Source organism: Drosophila montana, unplaced genomic scaffold, assembly GCF_035044405.1.
Source record: "Drosophila montana isolate Dmon_TW-CO22-7 unplaced genomic scaffold, ASM3504440v1 contig_3416_1, whole genome shotgun sequence".
Classification (NCBI taxonomy): Eukaryota; Metazoa; Arthropoda; class Insecta; order Diptera; family Drosophilidae; genus Drosophila; species Drosophila montana.
Window position 1 is genome coordinate 507,531 of NW_026998301.1, and position 23,878 is coordinate 531,408.

Here is a 23,878-nt window from a genome sequence, read left to right on the forward strand (position 1 = left end):
CACGCACATGCACAAAGCAACCGCATGACACACACATACACACACACAGGCCCCATGTACATATGGGTGGAAAAAGTCGCCTTCTAGTTGCTTTCTGCAGGCTTTCATAGAACGCCCACTCGACTAAATTCACCTTTGTGTGTTTGTGCATAAATACATTTCCACATAGACAAGTACATACATATGTATGTATGTAAGTACATACATACGTGTACATAAGTTCATACAATAATATGCCAAGTAGAAACTTTGTGCGCTCTGGCAGCCACATTAACGTACATGCATACGTATACGTACACAGACATTGCGTGTACTTGTATGCGTACACACATACATATGTATGTATGTAAGCGCTGAAGGCAATACAAATTGGAAAACGCAATGGCCGACAAACGCCACGCAGCTATCAGCCATGAATCTCAAGGTAAAGCAGAAGCGACAATATACGAATATCAATGTGCAGGCACAATGCACAACAATAAACGGATGAAAAATAAAAAGAAAACTTCCGGCAAAGCTCAAGCTGAACGCGAAATGGTGAAAACACACACACACATAAGCAATATTCGCCCAGACTAAGAGAAACCAAACCCATATTTATGCATACATTTGGAAACCCACGTGAATCAGAGAGCGAGAATCATTAAGAACAGAGAAGAGATGGCGAGGAGAGAGAGAGGAAGAGAGAGTGAGCAATCTGATCGCGATTGTGAGATGTTTGCGGCGAATTCGGAGAGTTTTCATAAGCATTGTTGCTGGTTAATTTTCTTTAGTTTCGCCATGAGAAAAGCCAAATGTCTTTGTATTTTGTATTTATGTATGTACACAAACACAAACGTACATTTTACATTCATATAAGCATTTACACATGTGTATGTACATAAGCATGTGTACGAACTGCTTTCGGCTGACTTGCTGTTTATTGCTCCGTTTCTCTCTTCGTCTGTTTGTCCGACATGGTAGCGTCATTTATACGCCATATTGGATTGTCTCAAAGCGCCATTGGCATTTTTCTTTTACTTTTTTAGGAACTTAAGAGCTAGCTTTGGATGCATTGCCAGCTGCCATTCAATAGTTAAGCATGCGAACTTTATGTTTTAAGGCAGAAATGGGGCGATAAAGGCAATTCTGTATGCATAAATTGGCATGAAAAATTTAAGCCATTTAACAGCATTAGTTTGCACAGCTGAGCGTTGCCAGAAGGGTGAATGGCAGCACTGGCAACACCATCAGCTGTTGCCCAACACACACAACTGGCAGCTCTGTGCAGGAACAGGGCTGGCTCAACGCCGGCAAACAAAATATATTAGAAAACAATAAATTAAATTAAATATGTTACACAAAGGGCTTTTATTGTTGCTTATTATTATTTATAGCTGCGCCGCTGAGCATGTAAGTACACAAGAGAGAGAAAGAGCGTGAGTGTGTACCTTCAGTGAATCATTGTTTTTGCTGCTGCTGTCTTTTAGGAGACCTCGATGCTGCCGGAGGCTTATGTGGACGCCGCCCAGCGCTCAACGCACACGAACAACTGGGCGGTGCTGGTGGATGCGTCTCGCTTCTGGTTTAACTATCGTCATGTAGCCAATGTGCTGTCCATTTATCGGTCCGTCAAGCGGCTCGGCATACCCGACTCGCAAATCATTTTGATGATCGCCGACGATATGGCCTGCAATGCGCGCAATCCTCGGCCGGGCCAGGTGTACAACAATGCGAACCAGCATATCAATGTGTATGGCGATGATGTTGAGGTCGATTATCGCGGCTATGAGGTAACCGTGGAGAACTTTGTGCGCCTGCTGACGGGACGAACCCAAAATGGCACCGCACGCTCCAAGAAGTTACTCTCCGATGCGGGCAGCAATGTGCTCATCTATTTGACGGGCCACGGTGGCGATGGATTTCTCAAGTTCCAGGACTCCGAGGAGATAACCAGCCAGGAACTGGCCGATGGCATACAGCAAATGTGGGAAAAGAAACGGTTTGTCTATTGAATTATAAGCTCTCTATAGGTATGTGTCACTTAACTGCTCCTATTGCTTATTTTCTTCAGTTACAACGAGCTCTTCTTTATGGTGGACACTTGCCAGGCGGCGTCGCTCTACGAGAAGTTTACATCGCCCAATGTCTTGGCCGTGGCCAGCAGTTTGGTCGGCGAGGATTCGCTATCGGTGGGTATTCCAAATGATTTGCCTCCGGCTGTTTCATTTAACTCTCATTTTGCAGCATCACGTGGATCCCTCGATCGGCGTCTACATGATCGATCGCTATACCTATTATGCGCTCGAGTTTCTGGAGAAGGTGCAGCCGTTTAGCAAGCGCACAATTGGTGAATTTGTAAGCCGTTAGCCCAACTACAAGAATGTGCTTTATAATTAACTGCATGCTTTTTGCAGCTACAAGTGTGCCCGAAGCGCGTATGCATCTCGACAGTGGGCGTGCGCAAGGATTTATATAGACGCGATCCGCACAAGGTGCCCATTACGGATTTCTTTGGCGCCATACGTCCCACGCGCGTGTCCACGGATCGCATCAATGTAACGCTGGCCAATGAAGAGTATGTCCAGCTAGATACATATATGTTTAAATATATAAATAACAATTCAATTCAAACACTTCACAGGGACTTTGTCAATGAGGTGGCCCAGTTGGGACCAAGGAAACAGTTCAAGATCATTTTGGAGCCGCAGTTTACAGCTGAATTAATAAAGTAAAAACATGTCCCAGCTCTTTGTTCGGCTTGGGTAAGATCTGGATAGTTGGCGGCAAGCAACAAATTAAATGAGTTCAAAATGTACACATTTCATGTGATAATATTAACTTTATTCGTAAATACATTTCATTTCATTAATTTATATTATTATTATTATTAATACAATGTGTAATTTATTAAATGTATGTCTGTGTGTGTGTGTGTGTGTGTGTGTGTGTGTGTGTGAACTCGAATCGTGCTTTAAAATACTCGAATTTTTGGGCTAAGTTCGTTTCATCGATTTTCTTTATTTTAAATATTTTGCTAACATTTCATTTGGTTTTACGCCCATGTTCATTGTAATTACGTCAATGTTAAATTATATTTATTGTGTTTGTTTTTTGTTGTTTTCTTATTTTGTATCTTTTATACCGCAAACGCTCACTAATCCATCAAGTAACATTTATATCGAATTCCAAAAATAAACTAAAACCATATGTATATATGCTAAGTGTGTGTGTGTGTGTGTGTGTGTGTGTGTGTGTGTATATATACTTATATAAAACGTATGAGCCAGTCCTTCTATTCCCGGACGAACACTCGTACCGCAAGTGGAATCCCTGTGAATTTCCACCACAAAAAAAAAACATTTTATTTAATTTCTATTTTGTTTTTGTTTCTGCCTGGGGTATACACAAAAAAATTGTTTTCTTTTTTGTTTTTTTTTTTGGTTTTAAGAGTAACAATGGCATTTTTCTAGCTCTGTTAGCCGCCCGAAGCGTTTCGGTTTTCGGACAGCACAGGACGACATTTACTCTTTCCATTTATTTAATTTCAATGTATGGAAGGATCTACCTTTTTTTTTTTTGTTTTTATTTTGATTTTTTTGTTTTTTTTGTTTTTGCTTGCTTGCTTAAGTTGAAAAAATGCCAGATAATATCGACTATACATATATATATATGTGTTTTGCATTAGCTTTTTATTGCATCAGTCCCATTTGTTTTGAGTTTTATCGCTATCGATTATGTTTTAGGGGGTGTTTGTTATGTTGTTGTTGTTGTTGATTTTGTTGTTCTCAAGATCGAGTTAAGCACCATAAAAAGTATTTACTCCCCGTCCAGCTGGCATACACATAACGCACGCTCTATTCCCGATTTCTTTATTATATATATATCTATATATATATATATGTATATGCAAGCGGCCTTCATTTGGTTTAAATATATGTATATATTTTTTTTGAATATTTTTCCTTTTTTTGAGCATATTTGAAACAGTTTGCGTTCCAATTGTTCTGTATCGAGTATTCTATATATCGTGTTTAGCGGGTGCTGCCTGTGGTCTGAGTGAGTACTACTTAGGGTCGTCTACGTGTGTGTGTGTGTGTGTGTGTGTGCGTGTATGGGTTGTGGTTTAACTCTTTTAAGTGTGTTATTAAAAATTAGCTAACTAATCGTTAGGATGCCAGTGGTGTTTCTATCTGTTTGGTTTCTTTCCTTTTTTGTGGGTGCACTCAGGGAACAGATCTAACAATATATCTAATGCGTGTGTTTCATGCTCGTTACTCGCTACTCGTCACTCGTCACTCGTTACTCGTTACTTTTAACTCGTTATTTACAAAGACATAAGAGCAAACCGAAGAATTATACTCGCTAGTCTACAAATGGTCTGGCTTAATTGGAGGGGCTTTCTGTGTGTTGGGGAACTTCAGTTTTGGTTGTTGCTTGGGTGCCATCTCGCCTATGGTATATGGTATATGGTATCTATATGCATATGTACGTATGCCATATATGGTATTATCTGTTTAACGGGGTCCACTAAGCTACTATCTGAGTGGGGGCTCTGGTATTTCTAGCTCAAATGCATTGCAATGCACTTACAATTTATGGCCTAACACTTATTTGATAACACGCAGTGCAAAAATATGGTATCATCATCATTATCATCATCATCATCATTATCATCATCATCCTTAGCTTTCATTATCATCATTGTGTGTTGTATTTCTTATGCATTTTTTGGTTTTTCCTTTACATGCAGTATGTATTTGGGTTTTCTCTTCATTCTCTGATGCTTTACAAAAGTTTACTCTTCTATATTTTCTATCGTTTTTGCTCTATTCATTATTCATTATTCATATTCATCATATATATATATATATATATATATTTGTTTTATGCTCTTAATACATACAATACATTTACATACATTTATGTACTCCTTTATGTATTTGCTGCTGCGTACTATATTTAATTTTCTTTTATTTTCTTTTTTTTACGTTTGTTTCTTATTTCTGTTAAAATCCAAAACCAAGAAACAAAAGATAAACTTTCTGCTACGGAAAATCTCATTGTGAAAACAACTCTTGAAGGCAATTTCATGTCAGACTCTTGCTTTCGCATTTTCTTTACCTTTTCTTTTGTGTCTGTGTGTGTGTGTGTGTGTGTGTTTTCGTGTGTGCGAGCGAGAGAGCGCGTCTGCTTGGGTTTGTGTAAGGCGCGAGGAATTGTTAATTCGTTTCTCATGTGGGGCTTCGGGGTCAAAGCAAGGTCAAGTTTTTATTTGTATCTTTGCTATCTATTATACTACATTTATTTCTGTTAGTTTTTACAGGGTATACGCTGCCCGATGTACGCTTGGAACAAAACAAGAAAAATAAGTTGTTTTTATTTTTAACAATAAATAAATTGGCCTTTTCGAAGCTTTCTGCTCGAGACTTTTCCTTAAATGCCCCTTTGATCTTTTATCATTCATTCAACTTTTCATCGTTCGGCATAAAAGACAATTTGTTTTTAGGTCTTCTTCTTAAGGATTATTCCAATCAAACGATATTTGTTTACCCAGATTGCGAGATTATCAAAATAGTCTATAAGAATTGCTTCAATTTCGATGCAATTTCGAGCCCTTCTCTTTAGAGCTCCCAAAAGTATGCTACACTTTAGAAAGTGCGGGTAAATCTTGAGACACTGCAAGGACGATTTGAATACTATATATTTCAGCTACTCAAAGCCAATTGCAATTGCCCGAAAACAGAAGCTTGGAGTTCTTGGGGTTGTGGTGGGTAGGCATTTTGGGCACAGAGACAACAGAAGGAGTTATAAATAAAAACTGAAAATGATTTAAGAATTACATTTATTAAAAATGTTGTTAAAAAAAATGTATACAGACAGCAAAAAAATCAACAAAATTAATACATTTACAATAAACGATAGTGCGACATCGATATCGATAACAAACGGCATCGATAGCAGCCCAATTTCAGGCGATTTCATTCTTTTTTTTTTGTGTGTTTTCATTTTTTCTTAGTTGTTTGTTTCTTGCATTTTTTTGTTTTTTTTTTCTGTTTCTTTTTGGGTTACGACGACGACGCGATCGCGAGCCATATAATATTCATATATATATATAAAAAAAAATCATAGTATATATATGTGTATATATATAGATATACAAATATATATATATGTATGTATAGTAAATTGTATGTGCTAGGCGATAATTATGTTTAGTATGCATATGTATATATATGTATATATACATATATGGGTATATATACATACAATAATAATAATTAATAAAAAAAAATAATTATAAATGAATAATTAGAATTAGGTTTCATTTGTTTTCTTTAAGTGTACAATACATACATACAAACATACAAAAAAAAAAAAATAATAATAATAATAATAATAAACAGTTGTATAACTTTGTATGCACACATTTTTGCTTGCTTTCTTTTAATATTAGAGTAGGATTAGCTTAGGCTTAGATGTATGTGTGTGTGTGTGTGTGTGTGTGTGCGTGCGAATGTTTGGTTGTTGTTGTTCACAATCCTCTCTTATCAGAGATGCACAAAATGGATGCGTATGTGTGTGTGTGTGTGTGTGTGTTGTGTCGATTAAACTAACATTACATAATATGCCATTTGAATAATTTAAAGTAGAAGTTTGCTCTCGATTTTGCTGTGTTATCGTATTATCGATAAACTTTGCGAAGCGCGCCAACCGCCAACACCCGCCCCTTTCCGCACAACCTATCAGCCCGTTACACGCAGCGCAGCCCGTGTGTGTGTGTGTGTGTGTGTGTGTGTGTGTGAATTTAACTACAAAAAGTACTTAAAAACGAACGACAATAAAAACTAGCTAAATACGACTATAATTCCTATATATATATATAATAGATGTATGCATGTATATATATATATATATATATATATATATATATATTTATGTATGTATATAGATAGATATATATATGTATATATACTTTATGTGGTTGATTTTCTTTGCCTTGCGTTATATGTATATATCTATTCAGATCTGTGTGTGTATATATTATATATTAATATATATCTATATATAATTTTTTGTGTATATATATTTATATAAAAAAAAAAAAACAATGCATTCTTATAGCTGTATATATGAATGAGAGTGTGTAAGTGTGTAGGTGTGTGTGTGTGTGTGTGTGTGTGGCTTTAGTCAACTACAACACATTAGCTCAAATCTGAACTGATCTTAAATCAACTTTATATGGATACATGTTAACACTTAACTTAGATTTTTCTGCTTTTTCTTTTTCTTATTCATTTTCTTTTCTTTGTGTTTTGCAATTTTTGCTCTTTAAAATTTTGCACAAAAAAAGGTGTGTGTGTGTGTGTGTGTGTGTTAAAGTAATGTATGTATATAGTAAAAGCATAATTTATTTAGTTTAAAAAGTCAACACACACATTCGTAATGCCGTTAAACCACCGAATCCACTTCTAAAATCGAACTAACGAGAAAAAAAAAACAAAAAAAAAACAAAAATATCAAGCCGGACCAAACTAAACTGTTCCATACCATATCGTTTCATTTCCATTCCATTGCGTTCCGTTGCGCGCAGTCTGCAGTCTTGTGTTCGTCCTGGTCAGTGTGTGCTTGATGTTTACGGGCTTACAGAAAACACGCCCATTCGTAATGTCGGTAGTCGAAAGGAAAACGTTTCATTCCATTTCGTTTCAGTCCGTTAAATTGCATTGCATTGCATTGCTGTTGGCAGTCTTGTGTTCAGTGTGTTGGGTCAGCGTATTTGGGATACTTCCATTCCATTTCATTCCATTCCATTCCATTCCATTCCGTTCCGTTTCCTTCGTTCACGTTCCATTTTGTCGGCAGTCTTGTGTTCTGTGTGTAAGGACATTTATAGTTCGTCTGCATTTCATTTTCCATCCATTCCGTTCCGTTTTCATTTCGTTTCAGTTGTCAGTCCGCAGTCTTCTGAGTACGTTAGGCTTGGGTTAGGGCATTTGGATTGTTCGCTTGGTTCTACAACAGGCTTGTGCTTTTCATTTACATCTTATTTTTCTCTTCTCCTTCTTATTCTCTGTTTTTTTCGTGTGCTTTTAGGTTAGGGTCGGTTTTGGCTTATAATATCTCCAACAAGGGGTTGGGGGCAGGGAGGGAGGGAGGGAGGGTGAAAACTAAAATACATGAAAATACAATATGCTCTACATTATGTATGTAGTAATAATAATAATGATGATAATAATAATAATAATAATAATAATAATCGATAATTGGTAATCGGTAATCGGTAATCGGTAATTGTTAATTGGTAATCGGTAATCGATAATAAAAAACATGCTTTAAGTGTACTATTCTAAAATAATTCAGTCATCAGGTAACATTGTTTTGAACACAACTACAGTAACAGAAGCTGAGGTCACGGGCGTGCGCGTAGGCGGGCGCATGGGCGTGGCAGCGGCGGCATTATAATTATTATTATTATAATTATGATTATTACTATTAATATTATTGTTGTTGTTGATGTTGATGTTGTTGTTGTTGTGTGGTGCTGTGGATGATGTTGCATGTGGTGTTGTTTGTTGTTGCGGTTGTGTTTGTGTTTGTGTTTGCGTCGTCGTCGTCGACACGGCGGTCCATTGTTGCATAGCTGCTGGGCGCATTGTTAACGACGCGGGCGTGCCAGTGGACAGCAACAGCTCGTCGGTCTGTGTGTGTATTGTGGCTGTGCTGGCAACAGTTGCCTGCTGATGGCAACAGCTGCCGTTGGGCAGCGATGTTGCTGCTGTTGCTGTTGCTGCTGACAATTGGTATTTGAAATTAACTGCGTGCATTGTTCATAAATATTGTTGCTTACCGTTTGCCACTTGACTCGAACTGTTGCTGCCGTGACAGTTGCTGTTGCGTTGTCGCAGCATCGGTTTGGCAGTGATTGTTATTGCGCCTGGGCCTGTGGCAGTGTTGCTGCTCAAATTGATAATCCTGCGTGGCACTTTTAGCTGTTGCTGCTGCTGTTGTTGTTGCTGCTGCTGCTGCTGCAATGCGAGCAACTGTTGCTGCTGCTGTTGTGCAGTGGCTATTTCACTTAGGCTGGCCAATGTCAACGCCGTTTTGAGCACATGCGCTGGCGGCGGTGTTGTTGCTGCGTTTGTTATTGTCGTTGTTGTTCTCGTTGTTGCGCCAGCACTCGCTGTTGTTGCTGCTGTTGCTGTTGCTGTTGGTTTGTTAGCAGCTGCTGCCATTGGACGTTGTGACATTAAAGCCGTTTGAAGAATTGATGTATATTGTTGCTGTTGTTGCAGATGTTGCTGTTGCTGTTGCTGTTGTTGCTGTTGTTGCAGATGTTGCTGTTGTTGTTGTTGCAGATGTTGCTGTTGCTGTTGTTGTTGTTGCTGATGTTGATGTTCAAGTCTTTTGCTCTCTTCTAAGCTGTTGCTGCTGCTGCTTGTTGCCAGCTTGCCAGCGACAGTGGCAGCATTGCAGCTGCTGCTGCTGTTGTTGCTGCTGCTGTTGCTGTTGTTGCTGCCCGCCTCGATGGCCACTGCTGCTGAGGTGCGCGCTATTTGATCGGCGGCTGCTGTCAGCGTGGCCAATGTGGCCGCAGCTCCACTCAGCAGCGACGACTTCAGTATGGACGAGGAGGCATTGCTGGGCTTGGCTGTGGCTGTGGCTGTGGCTGTTGTTGTTGCTGCTGCTGTCAGCGGCAACGGCAGCAATAGAGACGATTGCTGTTGCTCGGCGTCGCCAATTTCGATTTTGATCTTGGGCAGATCCAGCAGCAAAGCAACCTGCGCCTGCAACTGTTGCTGCTGCTGCTGTTGCTGCTGCTGTTGCTGTTGTTGTGGCCGGGATCTGCGGCGTGTTGCTGTTGTTAGATGTTGGTCGTGTTGCTGCTGGCGCTTCGGCGGCGCCGGCTGATGATTGCTGGCGGGCAGCAGGCCATGCTCAAGCATTTGCTACCTTATGCTCGCCGAGTTGAGCACAAAGGGCACATAAAACATTTTGCTTTCCAGCAACAAACTGGCCGCCGCTTGGATCTGGTGCGGGAGCACAATGAGAGCAGGAGAGGATTAGTTGAGATCGGCTTGGATTAGGCTGTCAACACTTACCTCGGGTATGTGGGAGAGCAGCTCGCTGAGCCGGGCCTGCGGATTCTGTGGCGATGAGCTCTGCAAATAGGAGCGCAGCACCTGAATGTAACGCTCCTGTATGCTCTCCAGTTCCACTTCTGCTAAGGGTCACAATGGGATCAACATGAATTGGGGACAATTTGTTTGAATGCGGACGTACCTTTGTTCAGCAATATGTAGACCTTGAGGCACACGTACTCCTCCATCTTGAGCTTGATGCGCCGGAACATGATCGTGATCTGTGTCATCTTGTCCACCATATGGCCCACATCCAGCTTGAGCTGCTCCATGGCAATCGGCTGGCCCATCAGCGTGGTAAGGCAGGTCTGCAGCGTGCTCAGATGCGAGTTGACCTCGCTGACAAACTCGGGATCATCCTTGTGCAGCGGCACCGGCAATTGGCTGGCCGTTGGCGTTGATGTTGGCGCCGGGGAGCCGACGTGCCTGTTGCTGCCGTGATTGTTGCTGGGACTGTTGCCGCTGCCCGAGCCAGTTCCCGAGCCCGAGCCCGCGCCAGTGCCCGAGCCTGAGCCTGAGCCCGAGCCGGAGCCCGAGCCAGTGCTCGCGATAGCGCCAGCGCTGGAGGATCGTTTGCCGTGGAGCGCCTGGTAGGCGGCGGTGGTCAAGATGAGTATCTCGTGCCATTTGTCGGTGAGGAGCTTTGTGTGTATCTCGACGGGTATTTCCAAGTAGAAGGGCAGCTTCTTTGTCCACGACACCAGCTTGTGGACAATGGAGTCGCCAATGTTGCACAGCTTCTCGCTGATCTCGGACTTGTCCTCGAGGAACTCGCTAAAGTGCGGCAGCGTGGCAATATCCTCCATGGCATCGCAATCGATCAGCGTCTGGATCATGGACAACGCATGCTCGTACGAGATCTGTCTGTCCTTCGACGAGCTGACCGCCGAGTCGAGACGATGCCGCAGATGCACAATCTCGCTGGGATTGGTCAGCGCCGTCTTCAATATGGTCCCATTCATCAGATGCGCCGGCAGCGACGCCTGCTGCTGCTGCTGTTGCTGCTGTTGCTGCTGTTGTTGCTGCTGCTGCTGCTGGTGATGATTGTGGTGCTGTTGCTGCTGCTGTGCCGCATTCGGCGGCGGCGGCGGCTGCACGTGATGCGGGGAAGATAGCGACAGATGCGGCGACGATTGTTGCTGCTGCTGCTGCTGATGCTGTTGCTGCTGTTGCTGATGTTGCTGCTGCTGCTGCTGTGCCGGGCTGTGCATGGGCGGCGGCTGCAAGTGCTCGGACTTGAGCACCGGACCCAGGAACATGGGCTTCAGCTCACCAGCGGCCGCATGGCCAGCGGCCAGCAGCTTCGATTGCTGATGTTGATGCTGTGCAGCGGCTGCAACAGCTGCCGCCAACTGTTGCTGCTGCGGCGAGAGCAAATGATGCGGCGACAACTGCGCCGGATGTCCACCATGTCCTCCCCCAGTCACATGATGATGATGTATGGGCGACAGCAACTGTTGCTGCTGTTGCTGCTGCTGTTGCTGCTGTTGCTGTTGCTGCTGTTGCTGCTGTTGCTGCTGCTGTTGCTGTTGCTGCTGTTGCTTCTGATTGGTCTTCTTGTGCTTCTTGTACTTGACCTTGTACAGATTGTAGACGGCGCCGCTGTTGCGTCCACCGGGCATGCGATCCTCCCGTACGGCTGGCAGGGATCACAAACAAACAAAAAGAAAAGGGTAAATTAAAGATTAGTTTTGGATAAGAGGTTAGGTTGGCTTCATCTACCGACCTTGCAGCACCATGCCCTGCTCGATGCACTTCTTAAATCGACAATACTGACAACGGTTGCGCTGTGCTTTGGTTATCTCGCAGGTGCCGTCCGCGACGCAGGTGTAGACCCTGCGGTTCTGCACCGTCCGCTTGAAGAAGCCCTTGCAGCTGCAGGAGAGATAAAGGATATGGAGATGGAGATGTAGAAGGAGGTAGTGTTAGTCTCTGTGGCTTGGATTGGAATTGCGGCGAGACTTACCCCTCGCAGGTGATGATGCCGTAGTGCAGGCCGGTTGCCTTGTCCTCGCATATCATGCAGACCAGCGGCTGGTCGTCCTCGTCGGTGGGCTCGTGCGGCGCCTCGACTGAGCGACCGCTGCCGCTGCCGGAGCTGGAATTGGAGCTGCCCCATTGCTGCTGGGCGCTCAGATTGAGCGCCTGCAGCTGGCCCGGCGGCAGCTGCGAGTAATCGCCCGCCCACAGGCGTTCCATGTTGAGGGCGTGCGGCGTTCGGAATTGATGCGGACGCGGACGCATATCCTGGATGCGCGTCTGGCCCAGCGACAGCAGCAGCTGTGCCGCCTCCTCGTTGTTCTGCGGACCGGGCGTATGCGTCGGCGTTATGGACCCGGTCGAGGGCGAGGAGGCGGTTTGCAGGCAATGCTGTTGCTGTTGCTGTTGCTGCTGTTGCTGCTGTTGCTGTTGCTGCTGATGTTGCTGCTGCTGCTGATGTTGCTGCTGCTGCTGCTGGTGTTGCTGCTGCTGGTGTTGCTGCTGCTGTTGCTGCTGATGTTGTTGCTGATGTTGCTGGTGTTGTTGCTGGTGTTGCTGCTGCTGCTGTTGCTGCTGCTGTCCGGGCGTTGGCGGCGGCGGCTCGTAGCCCCAGACCATGGTGCGCACGCCACAGCTCTCGCCCATGATGACGGTGGGCGTGCCGCGCGGCGGCGTCTGCGAGGGCGTCTGCGGCGACAGCTGCGACGAGGACGACGAGGACGATGGATGCGGCGAGGGGCAGAGCGGGCCGCCAATCACCTCCGGCTTGACGCCATTGATGCGCGCATTGCTGAAGCAGACCATGCGCTGTGCGGCCGCCGCTGCAGCTGCTGCCGCCGCCGCCGCTGCTGACGTCGGCTGCATTAGATGCGGCAGGCCCGAGGAGGCGGCGGCAGCCGCGGCCACCGCCACCTGTTGCTGCACCTCGCTCTTCACGCGAAACAAAATGGCCGCATCGCGGCTCGGATGACGCAACGATTGCAGCGAAGCCGAATGCAGCAGCGACTGTTGCTGTTGCTGTTGCTGATGTTGCTGCTGGTGTTGCTGATGTTGCTGCTGCTGCTGCTGCTGGTGCTGCTGCTGATGTTGCTGGTGATGCGGCGATAGATGCCGCTGCACCTGAACAGAACCAACGGATGATGTTGGCTCCTTCTTGACGCGTATCAGCGCATGCGGCGAATGTTGCTGCTGCTGCTGATGTTGCTGTTGCTGCTGTTGCTGCTGGTGGCCCAGGAGATGCAGGTGCAGCTGTTGCTGGGTAAGCTGCTGCATGGACTGCATCGAGAGCTGCGGCAGCTGCAGCTCCTGCGGCGGGCTGTTCTTGCGCAGCGTCAGCGGCTGCGTCAGCTGCTGGTGGAGATGATGCGTCTGGACAATGGAGGCGGGCGTCAGGCTGCCATGCCCATGGCTCGACAAATGGGCGTGCGGATGGGCATAGGCGTGCGCATGATGCTGGCCCGGATGCGGACCCGGACTGCCGCGACTTATGTGCTGCGATGAGCTGATCGAGCTGCTGCTGCTGCTGCCCAGCTCTCGTTCGCGCTCCCTTTCTCTTTCCCTTTCCCGTTCTCGTTCTCGTTCTCTATCTCGATCTCGATCTCTATCTCTGTCGCGCTCCCTGTCGCGCTGTGTGGTGGAGGAGGGCGAGGCGGGTGGCGGTGGCTCCGCTTTAATGCGCGACGGCGTCACCAGCACGGTCACATGTCCCGTGGCCGCCTTCAAGTCCCGTTCTCGTTCCCGTTCCCTTTCACGCTCCCGTTCCCGTTCCCTTTCACGCTCTCGTTCCCGCTCCCTTTGCTCCCGTTCGCGCTGCTGCTGCTGTTGCTGTTGCTGCTGCTGCTGCTGCTGATGGTAGGCAAGCATTTTGGTGGGCGAGGCCAGGATGCGCTCCTCCTTGACTGAGCGTATGACGCTCAGATTGCTGTTGATCTTGTTGCTGCCGTTGCCGTTGCCGTTGCCGCTGCTGCTGGTGGCCAACAGCCCATTGGTGGGCGTGCCGCTGCTGCGACCCGTTGTCGTTGATGGCTTCTCCTCGAGCGAGTCGGGCGAGGCCAGGCGACTGCTGCTGTTGCTCGAACTGGAGGCGCCGCCATTATTGTGCGGCGGTGTGGGCGTGCCGCGCGCATTCAATGCCAGCGAGAGGGCCTCCCCGCCGCCGCCGCCGCCCCCATTACCGCCACCGCCAGTGTCCAGCATGGCGCTGGGCGGCGTGCCGGCTGGCGGCGGCGGCGACATCACCGTGGATGCAGCTGCCGCTGTTATCGCGCTGCTGGATGAGTGTATTTCAGTCTGTTGATGCTTCACGGATCCGCCAGCCGATCCTGTGCTTGTTGCTGCCGCTGCCGCTGCTGCTGCTGCTGCTGCTGCTTTAGCTGCTGCTGTTGCGGTTATGGTAATGGTGCTGCTCGGACATGTTGCCGCCGACGTGGATGATGTTGCTGCTGCTGCCGCTGCTGCTGCTGCTGCTGATGTTGATGTTGTTGTTGTTGTGGAGACGGCAGCTGCTGCTGCCGCCGCCGATGTGGATGCCGCCGTTGTCACCGTTACCGTCACCGATGGCAGCGACGGCAGCGCCGGCAGCGCTGGCAGCGAGGCACCTGTGCCGCTGTCGCATAGCTTGGGCGACATCGGCGCCAATAGATCCGGCGACGAGGTGGATGTGTCCGCTATGGACTCGCCGTCACTGCTGCATCTTGAATCGATTTTGCGCCGCTTGAGTTTGAGGTCTTGAAAAAGGCTCATTTTATCGAGCTCGCTGTACGGGCCACGGCTCAGTGTCATAATTCCTGCGGGACACCGAGACAGACAGACAGGCAGAGAGAGAGGGAGAGAGAGGGAAGAGAGAGAGGGTAAATAAATGATTCACATTAAGTAACTCTACTCCATATAACAACAAATACTATTTACAGCTTAATACTACAAATACTTAAAAGAGACCAAATAGTTTCGAATGTTTTGTTAGAATATGTTTTGTTAAAGTAAGGAGCACGAGAATCCCTTCCAGACCCAAAACGGATCTTGAAATCTCGCAGAGTTTGCTCCACAAATCCATGTTTACACAATGAGCTACATTTACAACAGATCGTTCGTAAAGAATAGCCTAGCTAAGTATTAAAGGTGCGAAGCATTAACTTTCTTCTACCCATTAAAAATGGCTAAAGAGGGTATACTGTTTTTGTGCAAGTCTATGTAACGTGCTAAAGAAAATATCTACCAACTCAAAAAAAATATATGTATACATATATAGTCTTGATCAGGGGCTGATTGGGCTGATTGATCTGGTTCGATCAGTTATATATATATATATATTATATATATTCATGTATATCCAAGAGCTAGAGACTCGAAGTTTGCAATTTATGTTCTTGTATACCCTAGCCAGAAAGAGTTGAACTTTTTTCGATAGCTTTTTGCTATGTAAAAAATCGATAAATATCGATTTTCAGACTTGGTTCTTTAAGCAAATCTCGAAGAATATAACAGCTAGCTGCACCAAAACTTGTTATTTAGGATCTTCTTAAGTATGTATATGGCAGACATTCAATAAAAAGCCTGTTATCCATATAAGACCTGAGAAATTTGCCCAACATTCAGGGGGACAGAGTGAAGAAGAAGGAAACTGAAATGCTTTTAAACAGCAGCTTGGCGCTGGCTACAGGGTATCTCCTAGTCTGCCCAATGGGTACAAAAGGGTATACTTGTTCTGTGCAAATGTATGCAACAGGCAAAGGGAAGCATCTTCGACCCCATAAAATATATATACAATATAATAGAATAGATTCTTGATCAGCATCAATCCGTCCGTCCGTCTTTCCATTCGACTTTCCGTCCATCCGTCTTTCCGTCGATCCGTCTTTCCATTCCATTTGTCCGTCCGTCTGAGATCTAAAGACTTGAGTGAAATCGCAGCTCCTTCCAGTGCCAGCATAATACGAGTATGTCTTCGTTAATCGATAACTTGCATCGTTTCCAAGCAATCGATAAATATCGATGTCCAAATCCTATTTTTTTAGCAATTGACTTCGTTTTTAAAGGCGGGATTCACCAAAGTGGACTAGAATAGTATATAAAGAATAAATATCTTTCAATTTATGGCTGTGGGGGTCATGAGGCGCTGTCAAGTGGTTCGGTCTGTGGAAGATGGACGCGAGTTCGACAACTTATTTTGTATGTTTACTTTTTATTAATGCTAGTACATTCCTTGGGCAGAAGATGGCGCAGGGTATCCCCTAGTCGGGCACTCTTGCTTGCTGTTACATTGATCTATTTTGAACTCCTCAAGCTAAGTTGGGTGAGACTGTTTTAAGATCTGGCTCTCTCTTGAAGAACCGAGCTGTTCCTATTTAAAATATTCTTATATTCTTGTCTGAGAGATGTTGATGCTACGTTTCCCATGGCCATGACTTTGTCTCAAGCTGAAATCGTTTCGCATGGGTGTTAACTTGTCAAACTTGATTTGGCGTTTTAGAATTTCAGATTTTCATTTAAATTAGTTTTGTGTTATACTCTGCTTTCGAGAGGGGCATATCGGCTGTGTCTGGCTGGGCTCCATCCGATTATTCAGGCAACATTTCGTGAACCTGATCTCAGGCTTAGGCTTGGCTTATGAAACAATTCGGTTTTTTATTCTGTGAATCTTGCGGCCTGAATTTCCATCCCAAATTGGCAACTACCAAATATGTTTAGCTAAGATATTTACTTTTAAATCAAATCAAAGATTTCAGTTAAGCTTTTTTTTGGGCAACAGATTTGTTTAGGGGTTCGGTTCAAAGTACAAAATAAATGTTAATTCCGGACTCGAACCGGCTTGCTGCAAAACCGATTTGCAGCCTGGCTGATAACGTTACAGTAACTCAATATATTTTCTTGAGCTGATAAATCTCGAAGTTTCGTGTATGCCAAAAGAGTTTAAGATAGGCAGATAGGAAACTTTGAGTAATCTTTTCAAATTGAATGCGGCTAAAGAGTTCTAAATAATATCATATGAGAGGATCATATAATAAATATAAGACATATGTAGTAGATATATAGCATATTATAAGAGTACTATATAATATATATTATATAAGAGTACCATATATAAGAGTCCAGCTGCATCGAATTGTTATAATCGCCAAGGATTGTATGATAAGTGAAACTAGCTTTTTCTAAAAAGTTAAGGAAATTGCCAGAATATATATAGAGGGGAAGCACAAGACTTCAGCTGAGTTATACGCTATTTATTTATCTTAAATAGATATCGATTCGATTGGGTTATGCGACTTTGACATATATCTATGAAAGGGCAGATATCGATAGCTAAGGCATTTATCGATTCGATTGGGTTATATGACTTGGAAATGTATATAAAGTACTCTTAAGCAGTTATCGATAGCTTAAGTATTTATCGATCCGATTGGGTTACACAGCTATCGATAGCTAAAGCATTAATCGATTCGTGAGCTCTGATTGGGTTACATGACCAACGCATATCTATGAAAAGTACCCTAAATCAGATATCGATAGCCAATGCATTTATCGATTCGTAAGCAACCATCGGGCTATACGACTTTGACATATATCTGTAAAAAGTACTCCTAAGCAGTTATCGATAGCTAATGCACATATCGATTCGATTGGGTTATACGACTTGGACATGTATATAAAGCACCCTTGAGCAGTTATCGATAGGTTAAGTATTTATCGATTCGATTGGGTTATACAGCTATCGATAGCTAAAGCATTTATCGATTCGTGAGCACCGATATGTGGTTCGTCTGCAAGCCAAAGCGTCAACTTTTGCTTGGCCTCTGCGAGTCTATTTGTCGTCTGCCGCTCAAGCAGGTGAATCACCGCTGTCTTTGGCATGCATAAAATCATATATCAGCTAAAGTAGGTTTTTTCTTTTTTTTTTTGTTTTGTTTTTGTTTTTGCGACGAATCGAATTTTGCGGAAGTTATTGCCAAATGGTCAAAACAAAATTTGCATTTACTTCCCCACCAAAAAAAAAGCAAAAAAAAAAACGAGAATAAAAAAGCGCTGAAGAAGTCTCTAAAATAACTGGTTGAGCCGAAAGCGAAGAGCACGGAGCAGAGCGCGGGGGCGCGCACGGTTGTAGGCGGCAGGACGGTGGTGCAGAGGAGGGAGGGGGGGGGGGGGGTGTAGGGAGGGAGGTTCGTCATCTAATTAGCTGCGTCGCTGAGCATTTTGCTTGTCTTCGTCGAACGTAAAAGAAATAAAACGCAACACGAAATGGGTCAAAAGTAAATATGGACAGGCAGCTGGGAGGGTGGGCGGTGGCGGGGTCTGGGGGTTGGTGTGTAGGGTATTGTAGGGTAGGTTAGCTGGAGGGGCACGCTATCAGCTAGAAACGCCGAGCAGCACGCACCGCGCGCCTGCGGCAAGATAAGCGCTTGTGTTGCAATCTGTTGCAAGTTAGAAGTTCAAGCAGCGCCAGCGAGTGGGCGGTCGGCAGAGCGGGGGGGGGGGGTGGGTGGGGGCAGCAGCAGCTGCTTAACTTTCGATCGCATTGTTAATTCTAGCGCTCGCTCTCGCGCTCGCTCTCCCTCTCGCGCTCTCTCTCTCTCTCGCTCTGGCTTAATTGGTGAACGCGGTGCGTTGGCCCAGCGGCTGTCTGCGTGCTTGTTGTGCCTGTGCCTGTGTGTGTGTGTGTGTATCTATCTAATGCCGTATCTACACGCATGCCACGATCATTTGCCAGCGTCGGCAGCGACGTTGACGGCGGCGTCGCCAATGTCGCGTTTGTGTGTGTATTTTTAAAATTTGACCTATTTTCATTATCAAGCGCAAGATTATTCTAAACAATAAAGCCCATGCGTAGCTGTGTGCGTGTATTGTATGGCGCGTGGTAGCAACAGCAGCACACCCGCACACCCACACACACACACACACACACACACACAGCTGTTGCACACGCACCTGTGAGCCACAATAATGAGAAGTGAATATGAAGAACTCAACTGGGCAAAGTTGTTTCTATTTTTTTTTTTGCTTTTTTTTTCGAGAATTTCCAACAACAGCAACTGCAATTGCAGCCGCTGCGATGGGATCCCGTTTCGATTTCGAAGCTGTTCGGTAACTCTGGCAAAACCTTACACTCGACAAATATTGAATTCAAGGCGAGAAAATTCTACAGCTTGCAGGGAAAACTATTCGATATAGTTTTCGAATAGGTAACGGCTTATTAAAGTTTCGATATAGTTTTCGAAAAGGTAACGGCATAGTTTCGATATAGTTTTCGAATAGCTAACGGCTTATTCGGGTTTCGATATAGTTCCCGAATAGGTAACGGTATAGGTTCGATATAGTTTTCGTGTAGCTAACGGCTTAAATAAATTTCGATACAGTATTCAAATAGCTAACGGCGTATTTGAGTTTCGACAAAGTTTCGAATAGCTAACAACTTGTTTGGGTTTCAATATAATTAAATAACGGCTTATTTAAGGGTCGATATAGTTTCGAATAAGTAACAATATACTTTCGAACATATTACGAATATTCTTACAAGTAATATGTATTGCAAATAGTTAAAATGAAAGTTTTCATAATTAATTAACTTGAAATGACTTCGTTTACACATTGTGTTGAATTTGACTACCGATAACACCTGGCAAGATCGATAAACAAAAACAATTCATCAATATATCGATACAATTTGGCCTGATCGATTAATGATAAATAAGTCATAGTTATAAGGCTTTAATCGAAAATGACTATCAACATTAAACGATATTAGTTCAACTATTTTTCTACAATTTCGGCATTTGAAATGTCACAAGGTCTTCATCGGCTGCCAAATTCAACAAACTTAACTATCGATATCACAAGCGAATTTCATTTGTTGAAAACAAATGTGGACAACACGCTCCGTTTGCAAGTTAAGGCAGGCAGCTAAATCGAGCTAATTTCCATTATTTATCGATAACTTTTAAGCGTTAAACCCCGTCTTATTCTGCAGGTCGACTATCGATTATTTATCAGTGAATGAAGTCCAATCAACTGATGCGGACTTTTAAGTAGTGAAAAAATAAAATAATTTATCGATAGATTTATCGAAAGCTCAAATTTTCAAAGCACATACCACAATTTGGGTAATATATTGAAGGTATATAATATATTTCGCTCTTAACCAGATATCAGCAAGTTTGGGAAGTTTCTAACATCTGTTTGATTCGGTCGATTAACTGATCGATAACTAATTTTCAACTTGACTTGATCGATTAAATGATCGATAACGAAAGTTCGGAATTCTCTCAAAATCTTGAATATAAATAACAAAACGATAGGCTGCTATCGGCAAAAGTATTTGAGTACTTAAAATAAATATAAAATATAGAGTTTAAATAATTTTGTTTAGTGTAGCGACGCATGCTGTAAATCATAGTCACATTTCGAGTAAAATACAGCGGAAAATATGTGCAGCCAGAGTCGCACTGGGGCAATATAATATATACAAAGAGAGTGGTTGTTGTTGTGATTGTTGTTGTTGTGATTGTTGTTGTTAGTGGGGTTAGGAATGGTTGGGTATGAAATGGTAATACATATTTCTAGTTGATTAGTAACGATTACTACTTAAGAGGTTAGAGGCTTGGGTAGTTTTATTTTTTACCTATGGATGTCATAATTTTGTTGTTGCCGATTCGTTTCTTGAATTTGGATCGTAAAAGAATACGCTAAATTTTGTATGCCGATTGTGAACAAATTGTTTTTGTTTACGTATATTTGGTTGATTTCTTAAAACTGTTGTTGTTGTTGTTGGTATTGTTGGTATTGTTGGTATTGTTGGTGTTGTGTTTGTACTCGAGGAAAGCATTTAGGTTCTGTCTGTTGTGTGCGCCGCACTTGCCACATGGCGGCAGAGCCTGCGACAGCCAAAAAAAAATATAAAAATAAAAATAATAAAATTTGGATTCAGATCAAATTTTTTGTTGAACGCAGCTCACGAGCAAGATCTTGATCTTGAACGTGACGATGCGTTAGATAGGTTTGCCAATTGGAGTTTTTTAATTTTCATATTCATTTTTGTTTGATTTAATTATTTAGTATTTTTGTTGGTATTTTTGTGGTATTTTTGTGGTATTTTTGTGGTATTTTTTGTCACTTTTTCGAAAATGTTGTTGCAATTGGATTTTGAATAGTTATTTTAGTTTGTTGGGGGCTTTGCAGGGTGTCTGTGTGTGTGTGTGTGTGTAGGTGCAGGGGTTTGGGGGCGGGTTCAAGTACTATATGCATTATGATAAAAACGAGGTTATGTTATGTGAAAACAGAACGTATCAAAAGAAAAAAATACTAACGGCAAATGGGCGGCATACGAGATTTTTTCTTATAATAATTATTATAGTTGTTGTAATGAATGTTGTTGTTGTTGTTATTATTATTGTTGTTGTTGTTGTTACTGTTGCTGTTGTTGTTGTGAGAATTGCACTTGTTACACTTTTGACTGCAGGCATTCTGTGCCGCAGCCTTGTTGGCAGCTGCCGCTGCTGCTGCTGCGGGCAATGTTGCTGCCGTGCAGGATAATGTTGTTGCGGCCGTTGCTGCTGCTGCTGCTGCAACTGTTGCTGGCGTTTTTATATGAAAGTCTTGCGGCTGTTGCTGCTGCTGCTGCTCTTGTTGCTGGTCCGTTTGCAATTCGGCTGCAACATGTTCGGGCGTTGTTGTTGTTGTTGCTGCTGCTGCGGCTGTGGCTGCAACATCAGCGCCGCCGCCACTGCCGCCGCCAGCAGCAACAGCAGCAGCAGCAACATCATTATCGTTATCGCCGTCGCCGTCGTTGTCGCCGTCGCCGTCGTTGTCGCCGTCGCGTTCGCTGCCATGATGATGATAATGATGATGGTAATGATGATGATGATGATGATTATCATTCATAAATTGTTCTTGTTCATTGTTATTTCCGCTTTGAAAACCGGAATCGCAACCAAAGCCCAAAGCATCGTCGCCGCTGCTGCTGCTGCCGATGCCAACGTTGCTGCTGCTGCTGCGCAAGCTGTTGCTGTTGTTGCCCGTGTTGTTGAGTGCAACATGCGGCAGATTGCCATTGCTGCTGCTGCTGCTGTTGTTGTTGTTGTTGTTGCACTTCTTGAGCAACGTTTTATTGAGCGGCGTTTTGATAATGGTCAACTTGCTGCTGCTGCTGCTGCTGCTATCAACCTCCAAGCCGGCGTCCTTGTCAGCAATATTGTCGTCATCGATGCTGCTGCTGCTGCTGTTGTTGTTGCTGCCGTGATTGCTGTTGCTGCCGTGACCATTGATGGTTCTTAGCTGCTGCTGTTGCTGCTGCTGTTGCTCCTCGTGCGCATGCTGGCCATTCTGCTTAGCCTCGCCACTTTTGCTTGCCGTTGCAGCAGCTGCTGCTGCTGCTGCTGCTTCGGCAACGACAGCAGCAACATTGACAGCAGCCACCGTTGGCTCCAGGCTCAGCGGCTGATTGGCATTCATTTGGGCTGCGTTCGCTCCTGCTGCTGCTCCTGCTGCTGCTGCTGCTGCTCCTGCTGCTGGGTCTTGTTTTTAGGTGGGCAGACACAGCTGATGTACGGTGGCAACACTGGCAACTGTTGCCATTCTGGCAACGGCAACCGCTGGCAACCAGCGCCAACTATGACGCATGCTTCCACAACAATCCAGGCATGAGTTTGATCCACGGTTTATGTCAATCTCTTTTTTGGCGTTTATTCCACTTATTAGGATGCACACACGCACACACACTCACACGCACGCACAACAACAAGCGAGTGTTTCTCTCGTTATCACTGCACAGCTAATGAGCGAGTTGGAAGAAATGTGAGCGAAAAAAAAACAGAAGAAGAAGATTTCGACACACACACCCACACACAAATATCCTTGAGCTCTCTCGTTATGGCAGATGAAATGAAATGCACTTGTGATCGCTGATTATAAAGTGACGAGCAACGAGTAACGAGTGTGTGTGTGTTTGTGTGTATTTAGAATGGGGGATTTGGGGGGGGGGGGGCAACTCTTAGAGCAACATGAATACAACAAACATTAAAAAAAAGTACCAGATATAAACATAGATTTATACATAATTCGTATATGATCACTTTTCAAAAGCTGCATATAATCCGTTGACCGTTAGATAGTTGTTCTTGTTTCTGTACTCTGTTTTGTTCTAACTAGAAACAACGAGCAAACTGTACACACACAGACACACACACAGCGAGACATTGAGACAACAGCGAGTATGCATTTTATCTTTTATCTATATATACATTTATATATATACATATATAAATATATACATATATGTATTTATTAAGTAGTATATCCAATGAATATTACAGGCAGACCACATCAAATAAGGCGCGAGCGTTGAAATCCCGTATTGACCGTTAATTGTAACTGTATTTCGCACGCCGAAAGTTCCGAATAACAGTAACCGGGTACTCGTTAGTACGCGCACTCGTTGCACACAACAACCAAAATGACAACAAAATTATTACACAAAAAAAAAGTACTTAAAAAAATTCCAAAAAAAAAATATTTTTTATTTTTTTTTTTAACCGAAATTATGTAGTGTCTCTTCCGTATGACAACACACAACAAACAGAGAAACAGCGGCCAAGAGTCGCTTTCGCGCCGTGTGTGTTGTTTGCCTCGTTGTTGTTGTTGTTGTTGTCGTTGTTATTGTTGTTGTCGTTGTCGGCTGGTTGTTGTTTTGTTTGATGCTGCTCCGCGGCCAACGTGCGTACATTCGAACGAAATAAAGTGAAATGAAAGGAGTAAGCGAGCGAAAGAAAGCAAGCAGCAGCCACAAACAGTCT

The 23,878-nt window shown here is 44.1% G+C and overlaps 2 protein-coding genes across 2 annotated transcripts; one reads left to right on the forward strand and one right to left on the reverse strand.

The window, feature by feature from the left end:
- Positions 1–1,233: 1,233 nt before the first annotated feature.
- Positions 1,234–2,855, forward strand: PIG-K (Phosphatidylinositol glycan anchor biosynthesis class K). The gene is made up of 6 exons (XM_064691237.1): positions 1,234–1,392; positions 1,470–1,981; positions 2,054–2,171; positions 2,227–2,337; positions 2,397–2,557; positions 2,624–2,855. The coding sequence occupies exons 1-6, from the start codon at positions 1,333–1,335 to the stop codon at positions 2,712–2,714; spliced, it is 1,053 nt and encodes a 350-aa protein (XP_064547307.1). The 5' UTR covers positions 1,234–1,332; the 3' UTR covers positions 2,715–2,855.
- A 5,376-nt stretch (positions 2,856–8,231) lies between these two features.
- On the reverse strand, positions 8,232–20,849 carry Hr4 (Hormone receptor 4). The gene is given in 9 exon segments (XM_064691192.1): positions 8,232–8,770; positions 8,831–10,010; positions 10,083–10,204; positions 10,264–11,760; positions 11,848–11,996; positions 12,088–13,817; positions 13,900–13,929; positions 13,932–14,887; positions 20,710–20,849. Coding segments are annotated over 9 exon segments (6,108 nt in total). The 5' UTR covers positions 20,723–20,849; the 3' UTR covers positions 8,232–8,339.
- Between the last annotated feature and the right edge of the window lie 3,029 nt (positions 20,850–23,878).